The sequence below is a fragment of the Corvus brachyrhynchos genome, unplaced genomic scaffold, assembly GCF_000691975.1.
Source record: "Corvus brachyrhynchos isolate BGI_N302 unplaced genomic scaffold, ASM69197v1 scaffold70, whole genome shotgun sequence".
NCBI lineage: Eukaryota > Metazoa > Chordata > Aves > Passeriformes > Corvidae > Corvus > Corvus brachyrhynchos.
The window spans coordinates 4,275,017-4,297,893 of record NW_008236217.1 but is presented as its reverse complement, the minus strand read 5'-3'; the positions used below and the strand labels follow the sequence as shown (position 1 = coordinate 4,297,893).

General features: G+C 39.2%; 1 protein-coding gene across 3 annotated transcripts in view; it reads right to left on the bottom strand.

Annotated features, from left to right (window-relative positions):
• Positions 1 to 18,751: 18,751 nt before the first annotated feature.
• WDR27 (WD repeat domain 27) overlaps positions 18,752 to 22,877 on the bottom strand; it is a 94,145-nt gene continuing 90,019 nt past the window's right edge. For all 3 annotated transcript variants that reach the window (XM_017745656.1, XM_017745648.1, XM_017745662.1), the window contains one exon: positions 18,752 to 19,476. Coding sequence is in view for 2 of the 3 variants with exons in the window: in XM_017745648.1 (XP_017601137.1) it covers positions 19,429 to 19,476 (48 nt within the window). In the remaining variant the exon portion in view is untranslated. The remainder of the gene's footprint in view (positions 19,477 to 22,877) is intronic.

Genomic DNA, 22,877 nt, shown 5'->3' with positions numbered 1-22,877 from the left:
AATTTGTGTACTTCAATTTCAGTACCTTTGCTCTGGGCAGAAATTAACTCTTCCTCTGCTGTATGGACTTTGCTCCCCCCTGATATTGCAATTCTCACTCATTTTTCATCCTGTCTAAAACTGATATTACCTAACAGAGTGCTCTTGGACAACTTTCTCACCCCACTGAAAAGAGAGCAGAAATGCAGGTGGGGTGGAGACCAAAGTTCTGTATTGCCCCCAAATATGTTGCCAAGTTAGTGCAGTAGTTGTTTACTGTTGGTTTTTGGCACACAGTGCAGAACAGAGGGTTAGTGTTGAACTGTTCCTTTCATCAGGAATGACCCTGTGAATTGCAGGCACAGCACACTGCCTTAAAATTGTGTGTGCATCTTATTGGCAGTAAAATAATCTGTGCTTCACAACAAGTCTATTTATTTATTGCTTGGAAAACTGCACAATGTGCAGCATTCCCTGACGCTGGCACATGAGCTCTGGCAGACCACCCGCGTGCTCTCTGTGCTATGTCATCCGCAGGACAGAAGCAAAGCCCTGCTGAGATCTGAGGTTATTGATACACATCTCAGAGATCATTTTGCAGAGAACAACTAGATTCTCAGCCAGAAAAAGGGTGAATCATATCTTTGCTAGCATAATTCTGAGTAACAGAACAAACTCCTCAAGGACAAGCTTCATTTTTCACAGAAACAACTAAAACCAGCAGCAAGTACCTAGTATTTAACAGTTTTTTAAAATAACCCTGCCATTAGGAGGTGGGAAATACAGTCTGGTTCTCAGTGTTTATTCCCAGTTCTGACCAAAAATGTCCCTGTAGGCATGCTGCACACAGACCAAAACCCATGAAGAGCCTGTAAATTGTTACAACTGGAGAAAAAGTGCCAGCTGACACAAAGAAATTTTTTTTTTTTTTTAAATAACAGCACTTCATGAAAACATATTTTAAGTGGCGTTAAAAACTCTGATCCTTTTCTGTTGTTAAGAAAGCTGTAAAAGTGAAATTTACTTTTCAGGTACCCAACATAAGAAAAGGATAAAGCAGATGGCATTAGTGACTCACCCATGCTGGAAAAAAAAGGAGCAGACACCGTGAGCACAGGTCTGGCATCCCACAGTAACCCAATTAAATCCCAGTACAAGGACTTTTCAAAAATTTACTGTCCTCCTAAGATGGGCTCTGCTCAAAAGAGGACCCCAAAGTAGATATGATCTCACCATATAATGTTCCCATGACATCATGGATTGCAATACCCAATTTAAGTTTGCATTTCCTCAACACCAGAGGGATATGTTTCGCAGCAACTCCAAAACACACACTTGAATATTCAAAGATTCTTTGCACCAAGACGAAACTAACCCAGGCCCAGGGCTTCACAGCCTCACAGGCTCTCAGCACACTCACCTTCAAACCTGTGCACAACCTCCTCTGAAGGGCTTGAAATATTGGCCATCCCAAAGACACACCCTTTCTATCTTCCCCTGAGGTTCTGAATCCCTTTCTTCTGAATTCACCCTTCCACATAACCACAACCTTAGTGATGAGAATGGAGTTCTATTAGCATTCATCTCCCAAATCCAATTAACATTGCTTGTCCAGGTGAAATTTGCCCAGACCTACAATTTCCCCATAAGTCTAAACTGGCTGTCAGGCACAACTTTGGCAACTGGTTCTCTATTTAAAAGAAACTAATAGCACTTATTCAGCAATTACCCAACACTCAATAAATACTCTCCTGCTTGATTTACTTTTAAGAATAAGTTGACGTGAGTTATGAGGCAATTGACTGCCAACTGCAAAATACCCATCCCAAGGGCACCTCCTGAGTTTTAAACTAGCTAGCACTCAACTCAAGCAAAATTTTTTTGTGCTTCTGAGCGTCTAGCTGGTTCCCACAACTCTGTCACTTTAAGAAATGATCACCTCTACACCTAAATTAACATTTTTAGACACACCAGCCAAGATGGGAATGTTGAATGGGAGCAAGGAAGGACCATCTAGAGCTTTTTCTGGTGTCATGCAGAGTTGCAGAAGATGCCAGTGGCCTTGTAACTTCTCCTGGATGACAAAAAGATTAAAGTAGATGCAGGTGGCTCACAAGTCCATTGTCTGTCTTATCTCCTGTGCTGGATTATTCTGCAGACATGGAGTTAAATGTTAGTGATGAATGTCACCAACACCCAAATCTTTGTCTTTTCAAATATAACTGCATTCTGTTAATGAAAACCAACAGCTGGAGAGCTAAGGATGTGGGAGCAGACAAAAGGTTTCTTGCTTCAAACTTTGTTACTAATCTACCACTTTTACTATAATTTACAGAAAAATGAAGAACGACTTTGGGATCATTGTTTAAGGTTTTTCCAGAGTTCACTAACTGCCTCCTAGAAAGGATCTGAGTGAAGCAATATGGCCAAGCACCTTTCCTATCAACACTGAGTTATGTTGGATTTAAAGGATTCAGGTCCTATGGCTGTGTTGTGGAGGAGCTCCTTTTCCCCCATTCTTGTCACTTCATTCATTCTCAGTACTGTCAAAGGCACCTCTGTTTGGTTACTGCATGGGATGACGAACTCACCACTTCCCTTGATCATTTTCGTTCATTTTCCTTGAGCACTACTAAAAATATATGGCTACAGATTCTTGTTATCTTTTCTTGTATGGATTAAATAAAAATGTAATATTTGCTTTGCCCCAGACATGAAGGTGTTCAAATAAAACAACCAAGACCCATCTTTTTGATTATCTAAACAGTTGAGGCAGCTTAAATGTTGCCATATAAATGATTTCTCCATCTCTTCAATTTTTTCTGGTATTCTTTTTTACATGAGCTCTCTAATTGTTTTGTCTTTTTCTGGTTGACAGCAGCATTGAATCTTCAGTGTCTGATGAGTTCAAAGCAAAATCGCTCTGCTACACTTCTAGGTCTCCTCAGATGTGTCCTAGTTTTGTATTGCAAGTTAATCACTATCTGTAATCCTTCTCTGACCCCTTCTCCAACTGCTGTGTTCTCATTTTTGCATAGGACCACCAGTTTTAACCCACTGGCAAACTTTATCTATTTTATATTTTCTCCTCTGTGTTATGTATGCATTGAAGATTGCCAGCCAAATTATAGCTTATTGAAGAGTGCCCTGTTAATTAATTTGATAATAATTCTTCAGTGATGTTCTATGAGATTCATCTCACACACAATCCTTAATTCATTTAAAATGTGTCTCTACATCTCAGTGCTAACTTCAAACACACATTGAGCAAAATGCTTTACAAAGTCTAAATACAGTCCATTATGCAGATCTTTTGCATTGGTCATTAGAAACTGCATCAAAGATATATTTAACTTCTGTTTAACAGTAACTTTTCATCCATTATGCTATCAGAATTTATAGCTTTGTTTTTCAATCATCATTTGATATCTGTAACAATTTGACTATTATTTTACCCAAGACCTAATTCAGATCAAGTATTTTGTTTGTCTGAACACTGTATAGTACATTTCTTAAATATTGGCAGAACATTAGCAAACTTCAGAACAAACAGCAGAACTTCAGTTTTGTGAAATGTTCTCAGTTTTCAAAGATTTATTTAAAATTACTATCAGAAGGCCAAAGATATTCTCAGCTTCAGAATTTCAGGACAGAAGTTAGCTGTGTCTGAAGCTACAAGAATGCAATAAAAATATCTTGACTTCTTTCTATTTTCTCCTCTTACAATTTCTGTTGATCATATTTTTCCTCTTTAATTGGTCCTGCGAGTTTGCTACCATGGGTTTAAGCCAGAGACATCCTTTCTTTTCTGACAGGGCAAGTAAGTCAGTAGTCAACACAAATCTCTCCAGGGACTACATTTCATTTCTAAAAGTACCCTCCTGCTCAGCAACACTGAGTTCACCCCCTAGGGGAGCTGTGTACAGGACTTAACAACCTCACAGAGAATGTTCCATTGTTTTCATGACATTAAGGGTATATTTACCTGTTCAAAGTTAAGGGCTTCAGGATGGAAAAGTTGCATTTTTAATTCTTGCTCTGTTAACATTGAACCTTTTTGTACATAAGTGTTTGTACAAGTCTTCATCATGGCCCAGATGAGATATATGTTTAATATGAGTTGCTCACCCACTGCAGGTCTGGTATTCGCCTGGTTGACCTATTTTTGTTGAGGGCTTTATAGAAAGGAGGATCAGTTCTTTCAAGCTCTGAAATTCTTAGTCTAATATTGATAGGAAAGAATGGCTCTGAGGATCAGAGTCCCAGTCTAGTTATTTTATTTATGTTTTCCTTATGGTTTTAAATGCAATGTAAAATTTTAAGCAACATCAGTCTGGCTTTTAAGCCTAATTTGTTGTTGGTTTATATAGTATGGCTCACCCAAGAGTATCCATTAAATAGAACTTGATTCATAATTCAGACATCTAAAAATCATAATTTTTATCAATATTCTTTTGTTAACTTAAATGCTGCTCCATACAGGACTCACCTTGTGAGATCTGCTTATGCCTTCAGTCATTAAGGGAAAACAATAAAACCCAACCTCCTTCTGAAGGCAAACAAGCATTTTCAACTGACTGTCAACATAAGGAGAAAGATGTCTCAGAATGGAAAGAAAATCTCCAAAGAGGAGGGAATCCTCTTAAATGTCTGTTATAGAGTAATCCACTAATCAGCACTGTGTCCCTCTAAGGAAACAGCTAGCTGCTCCAAGGGAATACAACAGCCCGTGTGAGAGGGTGCTGGGCAACAAACCTGTCTGGAAGTACTTCAAAAAATGCAGGAAGGAAACCAACAAAGACAAAATAATAACCATGATGAAAAAGTGATAAAAGATGGGGGGAAATTTTTCACACTGTAAACTGCTGTAATTCAGAACATCATTTGCAAGGCAGAATGGTGAGCATGGTGATTACCACAGTAAAGGGCATATGTCATACTAAAGGGGTCCCTGATGCCCTTTCCCTTGAGTGTCTCCATTTGACCCTGGAATGGTCCCACTCAGCTGTGAAGAAAACTGATGCCATCTTCTTCTAGCTCCAAAACAAGCTGTACTTAATGTAAATGCATATCTCTACAGGTAACTTGGGTGTGACCAATGATCTGCAAAATTCAACCTCTGGATTAAGCAGCCAGTAACCAGTGCAGGTCTGCTTTATGTAATATAGTGGCAAAACAAAGCCCAAAGTGTGCCTTCACAGCTCTTACTTAGCTCTCTTGGGAGTCATATGGGCTCAAAAGCCCCCCACCACCCATGGCTGCCTGTTCTATGCTTTGCAAAAGACCAACATTTCTCTATCTCCCTTGGCACTTTTGCCTCTCTTTGGGTCCCCTTGGATTTCTGCTCACAATTCCCACTCCTGTTCTTGCACATCCCAAGCAGAATTGGCCTGTCTTCTAGGAAAGCAGTGCCCGGAGACCAGTGGGGATGACACCTTCACCCCCTCCATCATCTCTGGTATCACTGCAGGTCAGTGGCCCCTTCCTTTCTCTTAGGCTTGCCCTGGCTCTGAGCCTGTGCCAGGACCATGGCTCTGGGAAGGACCTGGTAGGCACAGAGAGCAGCTTGACAGGACAGAGTCACTCACCTCTAGCTTTTGGCTGTAGATGCTCTGCATGAGCAAAGACAAAGTTTCTTTTTTTCAGGAGCTAAGGACTTGGCAGACAAGATAAAATGTCTCAGATAAAGAACTTATGTCAGTCTCCATTTGGCTGTTTATGATACTTCTGAATGTTTTGGCAAACGTAAGCCTTCTCCTCAGGACCTGGAAAGCAGCTCCTTTACTTTGTAGTACAACCTGCTTTGTTTCCACAGGTTGCCAGTGACCTAATCATGGTGCAGGCTAGTATAAATCTCTGACCTGGCCAGCACATCACTGCAGCCTGCCAGCTAGATGTCTGCACTTCATACACAGCTTTCTGTCTTAGCAGTAGAACATTTTACACTGAAATGAGATTTTACCCAGTGAGCTGGAAAGTTCTGGGCAAATTGATCCCCTGCCTCACCTGCAGCCTTGCTTTTACTGTCAGAGCCAAAACTCTGAGCTGGGTTTCTGTCTATCTGATAGCTCTTAATTCAGATGATAGCACAGAAGAGATATTGCAATGCTCCTGTGGGTCAGCATGACTGATTTCAACTGAGAGCAAAGCATACCTTTCAGTACTTTTCAGACAATCAAATGTTTACATTTACTCAGTTTGATTAACAGCTGCAGCCACATTCAGCCAAGCTCAGCTTAGAAAAATTACACAACGTGTCCTGTTTACAGCTTTAGTTGAACAGAGGCAGGAAAGATAAAAGATTTTCTTTATAAACTACTGATACGTTGCCGAAATCTGGCTCAAGAAGCAAAATATCAACAGCTGTGGAGCATGGGATTTTTAATTCCTGGACAAACCATCAGGGTTTTTTTCCCAGTGACATGGCCAACTCACAGCCCTGCAGCTGAGATAGCACTGAGCAGCTCATGAGTCGGCTGGAGGGAGAATAATGAATCCAAGATTCTCCCCCAGCCTCTACTACAAGTTTGTTGTGCAAATGAAATAGCTCTGCACCTCCGCTTACACCTCTGTGGAGGAAGGTAGTGAGGGAAAGTAAAGGACTTAATTTAACTCTCCAGAGCATTCTGAAGGCCAGTAACTTAAAGCATCAGATTAGACAGATTAACAGGAACATACTTAGAGCATAAGAAAAAGATTTGAAAAAAATAATGCCTTAATCAGAAACTGTTGAGCATTAAAATAATATTTTTGTAAACTTTGGGATTTTTATTTTATGACACCTATGTTTCTTCCTGTACAGTTAGCAACAGACTAACATGGAAACAGGTACTTATTTATTCCTGCTAAAATCCATATGTAAATCAGACAGGAAGACCTCTGAGACAGAAGAAATATTTACTTCTTGTGCTGAAAGAATTAAATTTACTGAAATTTAATTTTTCATCCAATCTAAGGATTGAAATAGCTGCAGGTTCATAAGTGATCTGTACTATTCACATATTCAAACATACTGTTTATTTACACACATAAGTGGTGCAAAAAAGAAAAAACCTATTACAGTGCCTATATTTAGATAAAAATACTTCAGAATGAACAGTTAACAAAATGGAGACAAGACTTGTGTACAAATTATTGTGCGAATCCTGCCAATCCAACTTTAATTTGAAAAAATGCAGCAATGTTTTCACACTGCTTCAGGTGTTAAAAATGCCTGGAGAGATGGCAACCTGCTACAGGAAGGAGAAAGGTGACTCCAGGTTTTGGGTGCAGTGCTCTGCAACCAGGACTCTGGTATAACCATCCAGGCAGTGACTCCTGCACACTTGGCTTGGCACACTGGTCCCTCTTGGTAGGAGATTTCCGTACCTTTGCGCGCTTACTAACAGCATGTTTGTCAGACCCTTGCTACCATCATTCCCATGCAGGAGAGATATTTCTTCTTCTCTGCCCCAAGGACCTCAGAGGACCTGCCTAGACTCCTGTACCAATCATATCCCTCCTACCTCTGTGCTCCTCCACTCTGGTGGAAAACAGCAGAGCCCACACATCTGCGCCAGGGTCCAGACCCCTAAAGAGCTGCCAAAGGAAGAGGAAGCACGGAAAGAGAACTGTGGGAACCATCAGCATCCTTCCACAGATCAGCAAATTAAAGGTTTCCTAGTTGCCAAGCAGGTCTAACAGGAATTATAAAAAAGAAATGCATGACATAAAACAAAGGTAGTAAGAAGAGAGGAGACTCCAAGAAAAGTGAAATAAAAAAGTCCTTGAGAGGAAGCCAAAACAGTAAGAGAATGCAGGTTCGAAAAGTCTGTGTCTAATATCAACAGTATTTCTGAGGATTTGTATAAAACAAGGCAAGCTATTCTTGTCCCACCCTTTATTTATTATGTTACGAAGGAATTAAATATTAGAAGAAAGGCATCATGCAAACAGGATGAAAAAAATTTCATTTTCAGCATTGCTGCAATATGTCATTATTTCATCCTTCTATCTGGCTTCTTAGATCATCAATGCAACATGGAGTTCAAAGTTACCAATAAGTGTAATTTTGCTAATAAAGATCCTAAACACAGCTGGCAGTAATGACTTAAGCTGAAGGGGAAAAAAATCCCATTAGAGTCCTCATATTTATATATGTGTCTCTCTGTTCTTGAAGAGATGTTGCCAGAGAACAAAACCGGGGCATCGTGAGTCAATAATCTTTCGTATTCACATAATGTCCTTTGGGACTGTGTACGTTCTAGCACAAAGCCATATGTTATGTGATCATGGAGAATAAGTATTTAATCATTAGTATTATATATGGCCATGATTTTGTTTTGATGGATCAACTGAGCATTGTTTGCATAGCAAGCACCATGGAGTCTACATTTCAAGCCAAGTGGCTAAACAGAGCAGTACTGTTTCCCATATGTTACATGAACTTCATTATTACCCTTTGCATTTGGAACTGGAAGTTACATTCTTTTTTTTCATGCATTGCTTTTTTGGCATTTCGTATTTAAATCTTCACACAGAAAGTCATGGCAAAAAAATTTAGGAGGGTCTCCTCTCATCAGCCTTTGAGGACAGAGTCTTGAGAAACAAGATATTCTCCCAAGCAGAGGGAGCAGAGCCCCACTGTTCCAGCAAGGAACAACACAAGAACTTCCAGAGAGCAACACCGATCCATTGTGTATTACCTGTACTTTGGGGCAAATCTCACGTGACCTATCTGGACCTGGGACATTCAACAGACATCCCACAAATCTGTCACAGCCACATCACCACTAACATGGCAGGCAGAGACCCTGCAGAGCACCAGGGCAATGTGTCAGTGCTATGGCTGACATTTCCCAAAGACTTTGGCTCTCTGGTGCATGGAGCATGGCAATGGGCTGGGCAAGCCCTGTGAAACCCTGGTGGTCTGTGATCTCCAGGGAGAAACCAGGGAGTGGATTCTGGAATAACATAAGTGACAGGTTTTGAATTGCAAGCAATTGACTTTAAAACTGCAGCTGGGCTCAAGAAAAGCCTCTCCCACTTCCTGCTTTGGTCAGCAAAACGAGGTCAATACAGTTTGAAGCTGTGGTTCTGCTACTGAATTTAGGCCACTCAAACATAAAGTGATTTGCCAGGTCAAGCAGCTGTCCAAAGGGTTTCACTGAGAAATTATACTTCTCATAGCCTGGAGACCCCATGCAGTTGCTGTGCATTAGGATGCATCCTGAATTTACTAGTTTCACTGGGATTTTGCCAGTCAGTCTAGTCATAACCTCATCTTCTAATTTAAATCTTCATCAAAATGATAAATGGCTTAACAGAAAATGATTTATGGGACAAAAACACAAAAAACAATCTCTTGTTCTTCTGCAAATACACATTGGAAGTGAGAATAAGTTGATGAGCATAGTTTATTCCCAGCCTGGAAATTTAGGGTTCCAGACCATCTAATAAAAACACTGGTAGAAAGACAAGCAATTAACTTTTTTTTTTTAACTGCATATGGACCAGCAGATTTTTATACTCTGAAAGGGTGGAGTAGCAAGACATTTTTCTAGGCTGGATTTCTAAACACATCCTGTCAGAGCATATGAGCACTCTACTTCCTAGCCCTTCAAATCCTGTACATTTCTGGAGTTTGCTGATACAGGATGGTAAACTAGCTCTGGCAGAATTTTTCATGGAGACAATTTCCCATGAGAAAACAAAGAGGACTGGCTCCTTATTTGTCATGTCAGCCCAGCTATTCTTTGGACTCCTGATTTCTCTGTACACATCCTGGCAAAGGACCTGTTTGAGGTCTTCAGCTCTCTCTTTTTTCTCAGGCTCTCCAAGTAGATGCCAGGGATCTGGAGGCCTTTGGTTTTTGCAGGTGTCAGAGGCTACTCCAAGGTGAGTAAGCAGCCTCACCAGGTCTCCAAGCTCTTTTCCCTGACCATAAGGGCCGGCCCTAGGGCTAAGCAGTGGACTGCATGGTGAGCTCCCTGCCCATCCAGTAATTCTGATTTTCAGAATTCCAGGCTCTGCTGTTCCTTGCACTGCTTGGGAACAGGAGCAGCTATCCACTCTCTCCTAGATTTCACCTGGAACTTTAGGGGTCCCCTTCTCAGGTATCTGTCTTGTCAACTAACCATCTTCCTATGATCATCCTCTTTTGAACAGCAAGAATATGGAGGCAGGCAGCCTGTCTGCCTGCAAACCAGACAGGAGCAGCAAAGGAGAACAAAACTTCATTTTTTTCTTTCGTGAAGTAGAATTTCCTGGAAATCCCACCATGTTGGGAAATAAACCCCAAAGTCTGCCCTTTGACATTTTTTCCTCATTTAGAACAAAGCCATTTTAATAATACAACAACATTTCCTGGGAAGAGATTCTCATTTTGTCAGCACCACAGATGGGGCTATTTGTTAATTCAGTTTCAGATGGGAGCCAGAGACACATTCCCTCTCCCTCTGACGCGTGCACACAAAAGAAGGGCAAGGGAAACAGGAGCTAAATGTGACTGGAGCTTTGAATTTCTGCAGAGCTCTATTCCTTAAGGAAAAAATTCCAAGGATAAGTTCTGGAGACTCAGGCATTTCATTTGATTCTTTTTTTACTCAAAGTACTCTAGAAGTGTCCTTTTTTCAGTGAATGGCAAATTGCAAAAGCAGAGGCAGACAAGCATCTGGCTTGTCAAGAGTCAGGAGACCAAGGAAAGCTCAGAATGTCTTTTTCTGACATTACGTTTGAATCCAGACTTCTATGTTAAGAAGTTTTTCCAACTGAATACCAGTGAAGGAGTTATGATAGGGAAGAAGTGGCTGTAATAACTAATTTAATTTTTTTAAATTATTTTTTGATATATTTCTTTTCTCTCACACTGAAAGCCAGTTTTATGGGGAGAACTCTTCAGTGGGTTACCTGATGTCAGGGTCCTATGAGCCTGGAGTCAGTGTTATCAGCAAAAAATCCTTCCTGTTTTGGCTATAGCTTTTGCTATCACATTTGGCCTGGGTAACGCCATAGGTCAAAATACATAAAATTAGTCACTTAACCAGGTTTTTTTCTGAATATCATTTCTTCTTCTCCATTTAGAGAAAATACAGGAAGTTTATTCCCTAGGGAATCTTAGAGAAGGTTGGGAATTGAAGCTCTTGTATTTTTCACATAATTCAGCAACCTACTGGAAAGGAATTTGGAAAAAAGCACTACAGGAGGAAACCAAACCCTTCTTACAGGTTTTCCTTTGGGAGAAAGTTATTTCCCTTCCTAATTATATTTTATAGGTGTCTTCTTAAGTAATGTACTAACTACACAATTAATATGAAATTCATAGGGATATTGCTAGGTGTTAGTTACTGTTGTCATTTATTAACTTCAAAATGTTTTTCCAGTCTGTCTGCCAAAAGACTGTGAAGGATGATGATGGTGTGTGTGTATTATGACATATATAATGGGTGTGCAACTTCATTATCCTTAGTGGATGTCCACACTTGGAAGAAAAACGTCTTAAATCTCCAGTCTCCTCCACCCAAACTATGTTGCTTTCACATCATCCTTACAGTCTTTATTTTAATCACTGGGTATTAGATTATTCTGCCCTTTCACAGCATGCAAACCATTTTAGTAGGTGCTTAAAAGTGAGATGAAGAAGATTGTTTGTATTAAGATATCAACTGGCAACCTGGAAAGTGCAAATACATAAATATTTCTAAAGAAGAATAATAAAAGCATATTGATAAGTCTCTTAAATGAAACCTGAAATTATTTTTTACCGCCATCTTGTTACACAATATTGTTTCCTTTCAGTGCAGCTTACTATCCTGTTATTAAAAAGCAAGCAAACAAACAAAAAACACAGTGAAGGAAAAAGCCTTTGGAGGAGTGAACTAAAAAGGTAATTTCCATTTATTGAATACCATAGCTACACATCATGCTTCACTTGAATATATTCACTGTTATGACTTCATGGGTGGGAGCAAAAAAGGAATAATAGGCAAAAGGAAATGTTCCACTATGTCAGACCCCTGATCACAATGGTTTCAACTAGAAAAGGGAAAAAAGCTCCTTGCAACTGTATTTTTCACAGCCCAGGATCACACAGGGTGGAAGGCATTTCATTCATTTTTTCAGCTTCTATTCCTTTCCTCAAGATGTCTTTCTATCTATGATTGTGGAGAGTGCATTTTATATTCATTAGGTCAAGTTCGCCCCTGGTGTAACCCTAGCCAAGTGCGTGGCTTTGGGCCAGGAACAATTTCAGCCTCTGGTCTCCTTCTTTCTGGGATCATTGCTACCTGAAACTAGCATCCTCCCCCAAGGCCTGGCTTTGGGATTGGCTAGTCACCGTGTACAGACGTGAGGCAATGCTTTCTACCCAGGGACTGGCAGCTGCCTGTGGGCCCCATCTACAAACTGGTAAAGCGAGACACCTCTGGGCATTGTGGGAGACTAAACTATACACAGACATCTCTCTCTTCCAAAATGAGAGCTTAAATAGTAAATTTAGGGGCAGGTGTTGCCCTGGGAAAGCAAAAAGCAGTTCATCCAGGCATTTTGGCAGATGTCTGAGTAACAGCATGAAAGCAGAACCACAATGACATTACTATGTGTCATTACTCTTCACAGCTCATGTTACAAGATGGCTCTGGGATAAGTTTGCCCTTACAGACCCCACAGACAAATGGGAAGTACTTAAACAATATTCCAGTGAACCCTTAGTCTGAGCCTTACTGTTTCCCTGCGGCTTAAAATAGTGGAATGTATCATGAAGATCTGGCCATGAGCAAGCTTACTCCCTGTAATTGCCCACATCACAGGCCCCAAGCAGAAAGACACTGGGTGATGCTGGTGGATGATTAGAAGCCTTCTTTCATGTAGAGGCTAAAAAAATGTTGGACTAGAGCTTTAAGGCTAATGAGACTCAGAAATTTGAATTCCTGTCCTGTTTTTAAATTAAAACAAGGCACAGCAAAATCAGGTTAACTTTTATGCTTTGCTTTTATTCCTATTAATTGTCACATGAAGAGCCTGAAACAATGGGGAAATTGCTTACCTCACATAGGTTTCATTTTTTTCTCTGGCTTCAAGGAAATTGCATAATTCTTTTTTTTCTCTTAATTCAACTGCTCAGAGACATATTACGCAATAATATCCAAGCTCCCTGTCCTTGACACAGCTAATGCAGCTAATGAGAAACAGCAGCCAGGAACCTCCAGTAGCTCCAGTAGGTTCCTGCAATGGCACAATGTAGCCTTTACAAGAAAGCTGCATAAAACATCAGAAAATGCTGTCTTTAAGATGAGAAAAATAATAGTTGTTTTGGGTTTTTTTTCCTATCCCTTCTAAAAGAAGACAATTCTCTGAGGCTGAAGCAACACAGCCAAGCAGAAGCATTTAGTGCTACCTCACCACAATGACTTTGGAGGGGAGTAGAGATTTAACTCACCATAATTCTATCAGTGAAATTGAGGCATCACTCTTTGAAAATTATTGCAGCGATTCAGTCTAAAACAATCATCAAGTCATTGTGGCCAACACAGGTGGTCCTAGCACCAGTTGCCTTTCTCACGGTAGGAACATTGGAACTCGTCACCCAGAGAGCTGATTAATGCCCCAACCCTGGAAATACCCAAGATTAGGCTGGGTGAGGCTCTGACCAGCCTCATAACAGTTGAAGAACTTCTTGCTCATGGTAGGAGGGCTGGTCTAGGTGATCCTTAAAGTCCCCTTCGACACAAACAATTCTATGATTTGTATGAACCTCCTTGAATCTACTAGGAGAGTCAGACCAACAGTGTTTCAAAGTCCATGACTTCAGATAAAACTAAAATGTGTGCACATAAATGTGTGCATGATTGTTTTTTACAGCAGAGGACTAATGCTTCTACACAAAGTCCAGAAGGAATAGGAAATTTGCAATGTGATGCAGTAAGGTAACAATGACATATGTTGTTGACCTCAGCAACATCAGTAAAAGCTGAAGTGCCCTGCCTTCACTAGGGGCAGTAATTTCATGTAATTATCTGCTGAATGTCTTCTTCCACCAGCCCCATGTAAAGTAAATGAAAAAAAAAGACCACCTTCTCTGGCAGTGAATATATAACCTAGGAGCCAAATCATCAGGCAATCTACTTTCTCTACCCTCTGGAATAATTACCTATCTGATTTACAGAAAATAATAATAATAATAATAATAATAATAATAATGATGTTGATGATGATGATGACGATGATGATGGACGGGCTGGAGGCAATTTGGAGACCAGGATCAGAATTCAGTATGATGGTGGCCAGTTGGAAAAATGAGCTGAAATGCAGGATCCAGCAAACCTAGGAGACGAACATGAGTCAGCAATGCCGCATATCTGTAGACAAACTCAATACCACAGTGGAATGCTAAATTATGAGTGCCATATTTAAGAGGCACCAAGCCATGCCTTCAGCCTTCACAGCACTGGGTGTTAACCATGCAGGGGTGTAACCTTTGAGAGCACTGCACCGCCAGAAAGAGAAACATGGAACTAGAGGAAGTTCAGAAAGCAGCAAAAAGTAACAGAGGTCTAGAACACACAACATATGAAAACAGATTGAATGACTTGGTTTTGTTTAAAGTAGAAAAGAAAATTCTGAGGGGAGACATGATAACTGTCAAGTGTGTAGAGGGTTGCTACAAGAGGGCAATGAATTATCCTCTGTACCTAATGGATTAAGACAGAAAATAACGGGTTTAAATTGCACCAAGGGGATTTCCCACCTGGGGAGGCTGTGGAATCTCTGTCACCAGAGGTTTTGAGGAGCAGTTTAGACAAACATCTATCATGAATGATTTAGAAGTAAATGCTTTGGGCTGGTGGGCTGATCTTTGGAGATGACTTCCCAAGGGTTCGTCTGTGACTGGATGACAGAATCAAGCTAATTGGCACAATATTTTACAATACCTTTGTACTTAGAATGTATTTTCATCCACCAAAACTAAACCCAAGAAATCACAAACTCTCTCTGGTTTGGACAGAAGGAAAGGCATGAGTTCATTTGTTTACATTAACTAAGACAGTGGAAATATTTCATTGTGGTTCATTTCATTTCAGACACAAAATAAAACTAATCTGGAAGGTTCTTATCTGGGAATGGAATGTATATTGCTTTGTTAAATCAAATTCATGATAGCTATAAATCTGATTTATGCCACATCACTTACTCTGTTTGGTCCAGTATCTTCTGCTAGCAACATTCAGTTTCCATGAAAATATATAAAACCTTCAGTTTAACACTAGTTTTTGAATGAAGGTGTTGGGGTTTTTTTTAGTTTAAGATGCTATATTCACATCAAAAATAAAGATTTAACATAAACCAGTAGACATAGGACTAGCTTATCATCAGTGACTTCTGTAGGCCTTCCCAGGTGTATCCAGCTTTCAGACCCTATACCGTTTTGTCACCAAAAATTTGTCATTAACACAAGTATACTGTTCCCCCTTCAAAGTTATTAAAATGCCAGAGACAGAGTCCACTCCTGGCAGCAGCTTGTTCACAAAAATAAGCAGAATTACTCTGGCTTTAATTAAATGCAGAATTCTGAAGAGCACAATTTGGCTTAAGTGATCATGGGAATGTTGGTGGGTAGAAGCTCCATGCAGACAATAAAATAAAAAGCAGTATCTTCCAGAACAACATCTTACATTGTCCTTAAAAAAGATGTCACTTTCAGGCCTGCAAGGATTTCAGGGAAGATCCTATTTTAGTCTTTAATTTCTGTTGCTCCTTGTTTTTGGACTGCCAATCATGAATTGAAGCAAGGCATCCTAAATTACATTTTAACAGAAATTCCCTACCACTTCATTTTTTTTTATTAGGCATATGCCAATTTTTTTTGAACGGTTTTATGTATTTTTATTGATATTTTCTCTTTCTGCAATAAAGTACCATGAGACAAATAGATCTATTCATTTCTTAAAAGGGAAAATACAAGTCACAACACTGTTCTGAAAAGATAATTTGGTATAATTAAATGAAAAAATAATGGAAGAAAGAAAATAGTAAGTACTGCTGACTACCACCAGATATTCCAGGATTATATAATTTTGTATCTAAATGCAATCATGTATAATGGAAAGCAAAAGATTTTTGGAGAATACATCCAAAAAGTACTTATTTCATGGTGAGTTAATAAAATAGAAAAGGCCAAGGGAAAGCAGAATTCCTTCGTGGGCTTGCTCTTCCCCTCCTCCCGACGGTGCAACCCAAGCTTGCCCGTATATTGGATTCTGTACGGAAAAGTGGGCAGTACCTGATATTTTGCAAACCACTTAATCCCCAACAGTTTTTTACAGTATCTGCTGTAAACAAGAACAGTGCTGGCCACCCTGCTGTGCTTTCTGACCTTTACAGCACCAGAAAAATCTGCTGTGTAAATCCATTTTAAGAATTCTGTGGCATTTGGTAGATGTTCAGCTGGGAAAGTCCCCCACATAACAGCACACAGAAAGTCACAAAAACACCACTCCTCTCCCCAGCATACAGGACACTCAAGGACAGATGACATGGCAAATATTTAATGAAACTAGACTATTCTTGTGCCAGCTGTTTTCCTCACATATTGTTACATATTCCTTCAAAGCAAGACTTTTACTTTTCTTAAGCTATTTGGGAGTTATATTATAATCACTTTTTTTCCCTAAAAGCAGTGTCAAAGCATACTAAAAATTCCTTGAAAAGACCTATTAAATATTTACACTTGCAGCTGTTTGTATCGATTTTTTATAGATGAAACATGCTATCCACCTTAGCTAACTAGGAACATTTCCTATCTGCTTTTGGGACTTTCTAATTTCAAATAGTCTTGTCTTTAGAAGAGAAACTGAACTTATAAACTCTCTGGTTTGCCTGTTAAAAACACAAAGGTATAGATGGTGCTTCTGTGGATACACTCTTCTGTTGAAGATTAATCTTTTATGACTTTAACTCTTTGGTAATTAAGTATGCCCTTCTGTGTCCTTCTATCAAAGCGATCTCAGAGGGAAAACCTAGTGATTATGAAAATTCTAAATACAATATTGCAGGATGGTAACACCATCCACAACAGTTTTTTCCTCCTATTAGCCATTAGAAAATCCTTCAAACACTTAACTTTGCCAGACTTGAAGTGTGTCAGCTAAAGTTTTCCATTCTCAAAACCACAAGCATTCAAGCATTTATGAGGAGTCCAGGGGGGATTTTTTTTCAAGATGGAAAAAAATTATAGTGAATTTCCATTTGAAAAGTTCTAGTGCCTGTGTCGTAGGGCAGATTCTCTCTCTCCCCCGAGGGAAAAAGGGGTTAACAAATTCTTGGGCTATGGAAGAGCTGCACAGCTGCGAGGGCTGAACAGATGAATGTCTCTATTCAGCATGGATTGATGATGCTGTGGTCACAGCCAAAATGCCCCAAAGGGCTTTTCTATCCAGAAAAAGGCCTTGATAAAAGTAACCAGAAAGCAGCACACAGCTGAGTCCCACTTTAAGGAAAGAGAGATACATTAGGTTTGGGAGAAGAGTTTCTCCTTCAGAGATCAAACTCGCTCAAGATTAAGAGGGGTTTGGGGGATGCACACTGTCTGACTGGGTAATAACAGCAGTTAGTCCTAGAAGGTAGGAGATCTAGAAAATTGAAGTATTTCCCTTTTTTCAGTCAGTGGGGATTGTGACAACATCCATGCTTGCAGCAAGAATTCATAGTTTTTCTAAGTGTGTCCTCTGCCTTAAGCCTGAGAATATCATTCTTCTGTGTAAAATATGTGGTGCTTTAAAAAAATAAGTAATAATTACAGTTCACACCTCCTCAGCAGATGTTGCAACCTCCCTGAAGAGTCAGTCACTACTAAGTTGCAACCCATGGCTCAGAAACACTTGCTGATACAGCTATGGGCTATCTTCTGTATTTGATAGTGACTCTTGATGTGTAGTTCAGAGCACGCAGATGAGAACATTTGCTAAATTGAGCTTGAAGAAGACCATCCTGAGGATCCCTGTGGTGGAAATTAAAATTTAAATCTTGCCAATAATTTGTGAGTGTAGCATACCAGGGTGTAGGCCTTGCATAGAAAATGATTTCTTGGTTAATCTGATTTTGAACTGAAAAAGTGTTTAAAAGTAATGAAGTGGGTTATTCCACATTTGCTTTGATCATACAAAACCTGATTCTGATATTCAGAGTTCTGCTGAGCATGATCTGGCTGCACTACACTTCTATAGTCATTGATGAGACCACCGTGTTCTAGAGAATACCTGGACATGATACAGCATATCCTACCAGTGTATGATTTTGCTCAGCAAAACACTGCTAAATCCTTTGCAAGGGAATGTTTGTTATGGAAACTAAACATAATTTAAAAAAAAAAAAATCCCCAAAAAAACTAAACATAAAAAAACCTAAACATAAAAAACCCCTAAATTATAGAAACAACTTGATCTATTTATACTAAATATTACATGCATAAATTAGGGAGATCTATTAAAATATAACATTCTTTACAGTACTGAAAGTGATCTGGCTTTACTGGTTGGTGTTAAAGTGGGGATAGTAACTCCAATTTTTCAGGTTTTTTTTAAAGTAATCTGATTTAAAAATTCTGCTTTGGCAAATTTAAGTGAAAAGACAGCAAAAGAAAAACTCCATCTGCTTTCACCAGTCACGTACATGCTCTCTTAGCTAAAGTCAATGAACGGTGAGAATGTCTAGTCTAAAAAACAAAACCAACTGTCTAAAAACTCTTTTCTAAGATCAAGTAAACTAAGAAGAACACAAGAACGAACATTTTTTTTCTGATAATTTTATTTTCACATTACTTTAACATTTTTGAAACTATTTAACAGTTATTTAAAAGACAGATATCATTTCTTTTGAAGAGAATACATTTGTCACATATTCCCTAAGAAATTCACAGAATGTAGTATGAATAGTAAACCAAAAAAATTCTGCCTTCAAACATCCGTGCTGACTCCAGTAAGCCCAAAGAAGTATAACAGAAGGACTCTCATGGCATTTCAGAGAGACATACAATCCTTCTTTCTTTCAGAATAATTTAAAAATTCGTCACAAACAGATCAAGTTTAAAAATGGAACACTTGTTATTTTCCTTGTATTTTCAGTCTAGACTAAAGTGGTCCCAGTCTAGAAAAGCACTACAGAATGCATCTAACTATAAACACCCAAGAAGTCCTTTGAAAGCCACTTCTGAGGTGATTTGCTAGAATGAAGTCAGATTGAGCAGTCTCCTTCTTTTCTTGATCTGTTGCCTGTATTTTTGCAATAAAGGTAACAGATTGTACAACAGAGAAACTTTGAGAACAGCTTGAGGAACTTCCAGAAAACAAACTCAGAAGAAAACTGTAGTTTAAAAGGGAATATTATGCCACTTGCTTATGGCTAGTTACCAGTCTCCTTTCTCTCAGCAAGTTGTTATTCTCAGAGTAACACGGCCAAAGCTCCCCAGGCTGGCAAGTGTCAGGGTAGGAACAATTGGAGTTTGCCATCCAAGGTGGCTGTGGTGAGCTGCAGTTCAAAAGAAAAGAACATATGGCTTTAATGAAGATCTTTCCAGTAAGCACAGTTTACTTTAGAGCAACAAACTGAATGAAGATCATTAAGATGATATTTAAATTACTTCTATGTTAAAAGATCCAGGATTCATTTAAAAAAAAAAAACAAACCCATAGACTCCTCTCAACCAAGCTAATCTGAGAATTCCATTTCACTTAGACTTTTATTTTCTAACTATTTTCAAATTTGTGTCAACATCCGCTAACACATCAACAGTCTGTAAAACTGAAGCATATGTTAAAACCACATAGAAAGTCAAACAGACTTCACTGTGTATGACTCAAGAAGGGAATATGGAAGAAATAAGAACAAGCTGGAATAAATGAGGATGGAAAATACTGTGAATTAAATCAGGCATACCAACAAATACAGTTTTCTGATTTTTATTGGTGTAAAGTGTAGAGTAAGAATTTCCTTTGTAAGAAAGTATGTTGAAAAATTTTATGAAGAGGCAAGTCTTGAAGACGTGCATAAAGAGCCTTCAGTTGCGTGAGCTTTCTTTCACCAGTGTCAGAAGATCTTAACTATAAAATAAGAGGCAACACTATTTTCTGCACTTACCCCCACAAACAAGCACTTGAAAACCTGCTGTATCTCAGAAAGGGATAATCTACAAATGACACCACTCATTAGTAATTAAAAATTCAAAGTGTTTATTCCTTGCATATTAGGATTTGCAGTTATTTCACACCAGTGATAAAAAATCTGAAGGGCTGGAACCAAACAGGCATCTCATGCCCTAACCAGTTCATTTGGTTAACTTTTTGCATCCTCATTTTTCTTGATCTGTTCTTTCTTTGACACTTTGTCTCATTTGCTTTCCTCCTTTGGAGAAACGAACTCTGTGTTCAATGAATTATGCTCTTGGGTTTGTATTCCCTCCTTCAATATCTCCAATGATTGATTCTAATTTCTCATAAGTGTTATCTCTCAAGACAGTGACTTATATTCTCTTATTTTCTTTTTCTTACTCTCACTTACGTAACCTGAAATAATTGTCCAATCTAATTTCTCCAACTCTACTTTTTACAGCTATCCAAGATTACTACATACTCCCAAAGACTTCTAATATGGTTTTTATCTACCTCTGCATCTTATTATTGTGTTGTTATTTAACCCCAGACAGCAACTAAGCACCCCATAGCTGCTTGCTTACTCACTCGCTCCACCCCAAGGGGGATGGGGCAGAGAATCAGAAGAATAAAAGTGAGAAAGTTTACGGGTTGAGATAAAGACTGTTTAATGGGACACAAAAGGAAGAAAATAACAATGATGTTAATGATAACAATAATGATGAAAGAGTTATAATATACAAAACAAGTGATGCACAAGGGTAACCACTCGCTGACTGATGGCTAGACACTTTGCAAGCAGATGCACTAAGCCAGCTTTCCCCTCAGTTTATATACCCTGAGCATGATATCATATGGTATAGAATATCCCTTTGGCCAGTTTGAGTCATCTGTCCTGGCTGTGTCCCTCACAACTTCCTGTGCCCTTCCAGCCTTCTTGCTGGCAGAGCAGGAGAAGCTGAAAAATCCTTGACTTGGTATAAAAGCTGCTTAGCAAAAACTAAAACATCAGTGTGTTATCAACATTGTTCTCATACTAAATCCAAAACACATCAGCTACTAGGAAGAAAATTAACTCTATCCCTGCCAAAACCAGGACATATTGGAAAGACAATGTATCTATAAAATGCCTAAGTAATGTGTCCTTTCTAAATTTCTGTAGCCATTTATCATGTGCGGGGGGAAAAAAATAATTATTTTATTAATTTATTATTATTTCACGTTATCAAAAGAAAACTGACCTAACCTGAGAAATCAGAGATTAATTCTATTCTATTACAGGAGATAGTATAGAAATCTTATTTAGCTTTCAATTTAAAACAAAATAATTTTAAATAAACTCAAATTTTACAAGACCTAAGGATGTCATCTTGTCCATCATCCTGCTCCAGGTGCAACAGAAAACATTAGATAAGCTTAGCTATGGCTTTCTCTGGCTAAATCTTGAAAAATTTCAAGCAAATTTCACAAATTCCAGTGTTTAACTGCCTTCTTAGTGTCTTTCTATTTTTTTCCCTAATGTCCAACCTGAACCTCAAAAACTGCAATGCGTGATCAATCCTCCTGTGATATCCTCTGACAGTACTGAAACACAGCTTGGCTTCCACCTGCTAAATGTATTCGCTACACTGCTATTACATTCTGCTTCCAGGGACCTTCTGTTTTCATTAACCATAAAAAATTATCTTTCTACTCCAACTAACCACCTCCACATTTTGGCAACATCAAACCAATCACTGAATGGTTGGCTGAACTAAAAACGCCCACCTTCTGGCTTTAAGATCTCTCCTTGTTGGTCATGTGCTCTAAACTGCTGTCCCTCAAGTCCTTCTCCTTCCTTTTCCCTCTCTTTTACTTTTTCCACCTGTTTTCCTTGGCAGTTGATAAAATGAGGTTGGCCTTTGGCTGCACCATTCTCCTGAGAAGTGTTACACTCAGTATCTTGCCATGAACAAAAGGAATATACCCTATATACAGAGCCAATAGTTTTTATTTAGCCCAACCAATGTTTTAAAAGCCTAACAAAAATAACCTAATTATTAGACAGTTAACACTCATAATACAAAAAATGCCTAATTATTTAAAAATATTTCATAAAAAATAGAGGGTTTGATGGGGTCAATTAGTCATTAGCATCCTGAGTTCTTTCAGTGTTAATGGTGATTTTCCTCCTTAGAATGAGTTTTTCTTGGGTTATACATTTAGACATTACATGGGTTAATGTAAACTAGCTCTGCTCTGGTTCAATGGACTGAAAGTCTGGTAGCATACTGAGTCCATTTTCTGGTTTGACTTTGTCAGAGACAAGCCTAAAATGCATCCTCACTAAGTATACAGCAAAGAGAAGTGAAGTGGGATAAGTAGGGACAACTGAGGGATTCAAAAGCAGATTTCTGATCCAAACTAAATTGCTAATACACACTTACAGGGAGCCCAGCTCAGCCTTCAGATGTTAGTATAAATTCCTATGCCTGACTGCTGAAAAAGCATATTCACTTATGTAAGTGGCATACCACATAGAACCACAGAATATGCCGAGTTGGAAGGGTCCCGCAAGGATAATTGAGTCCAGCTTCTGGTCCTGCACTATCCCAAGAGTCACACCATGTGCCTGAGAGCATTGTCCAAATGCCTCTGGAACCCTGTCAGGCTGGTGCTGTGACCACTGCCCTGGGGAGCCTGTTCCAGCGCCCAGCCACGCTTTGGGGTGTGAACCTTTAGGAAACTTTTGCTAATATCCAACCTAAACCTCCCCTGACACAACTTCAGGCCATTCCCTCG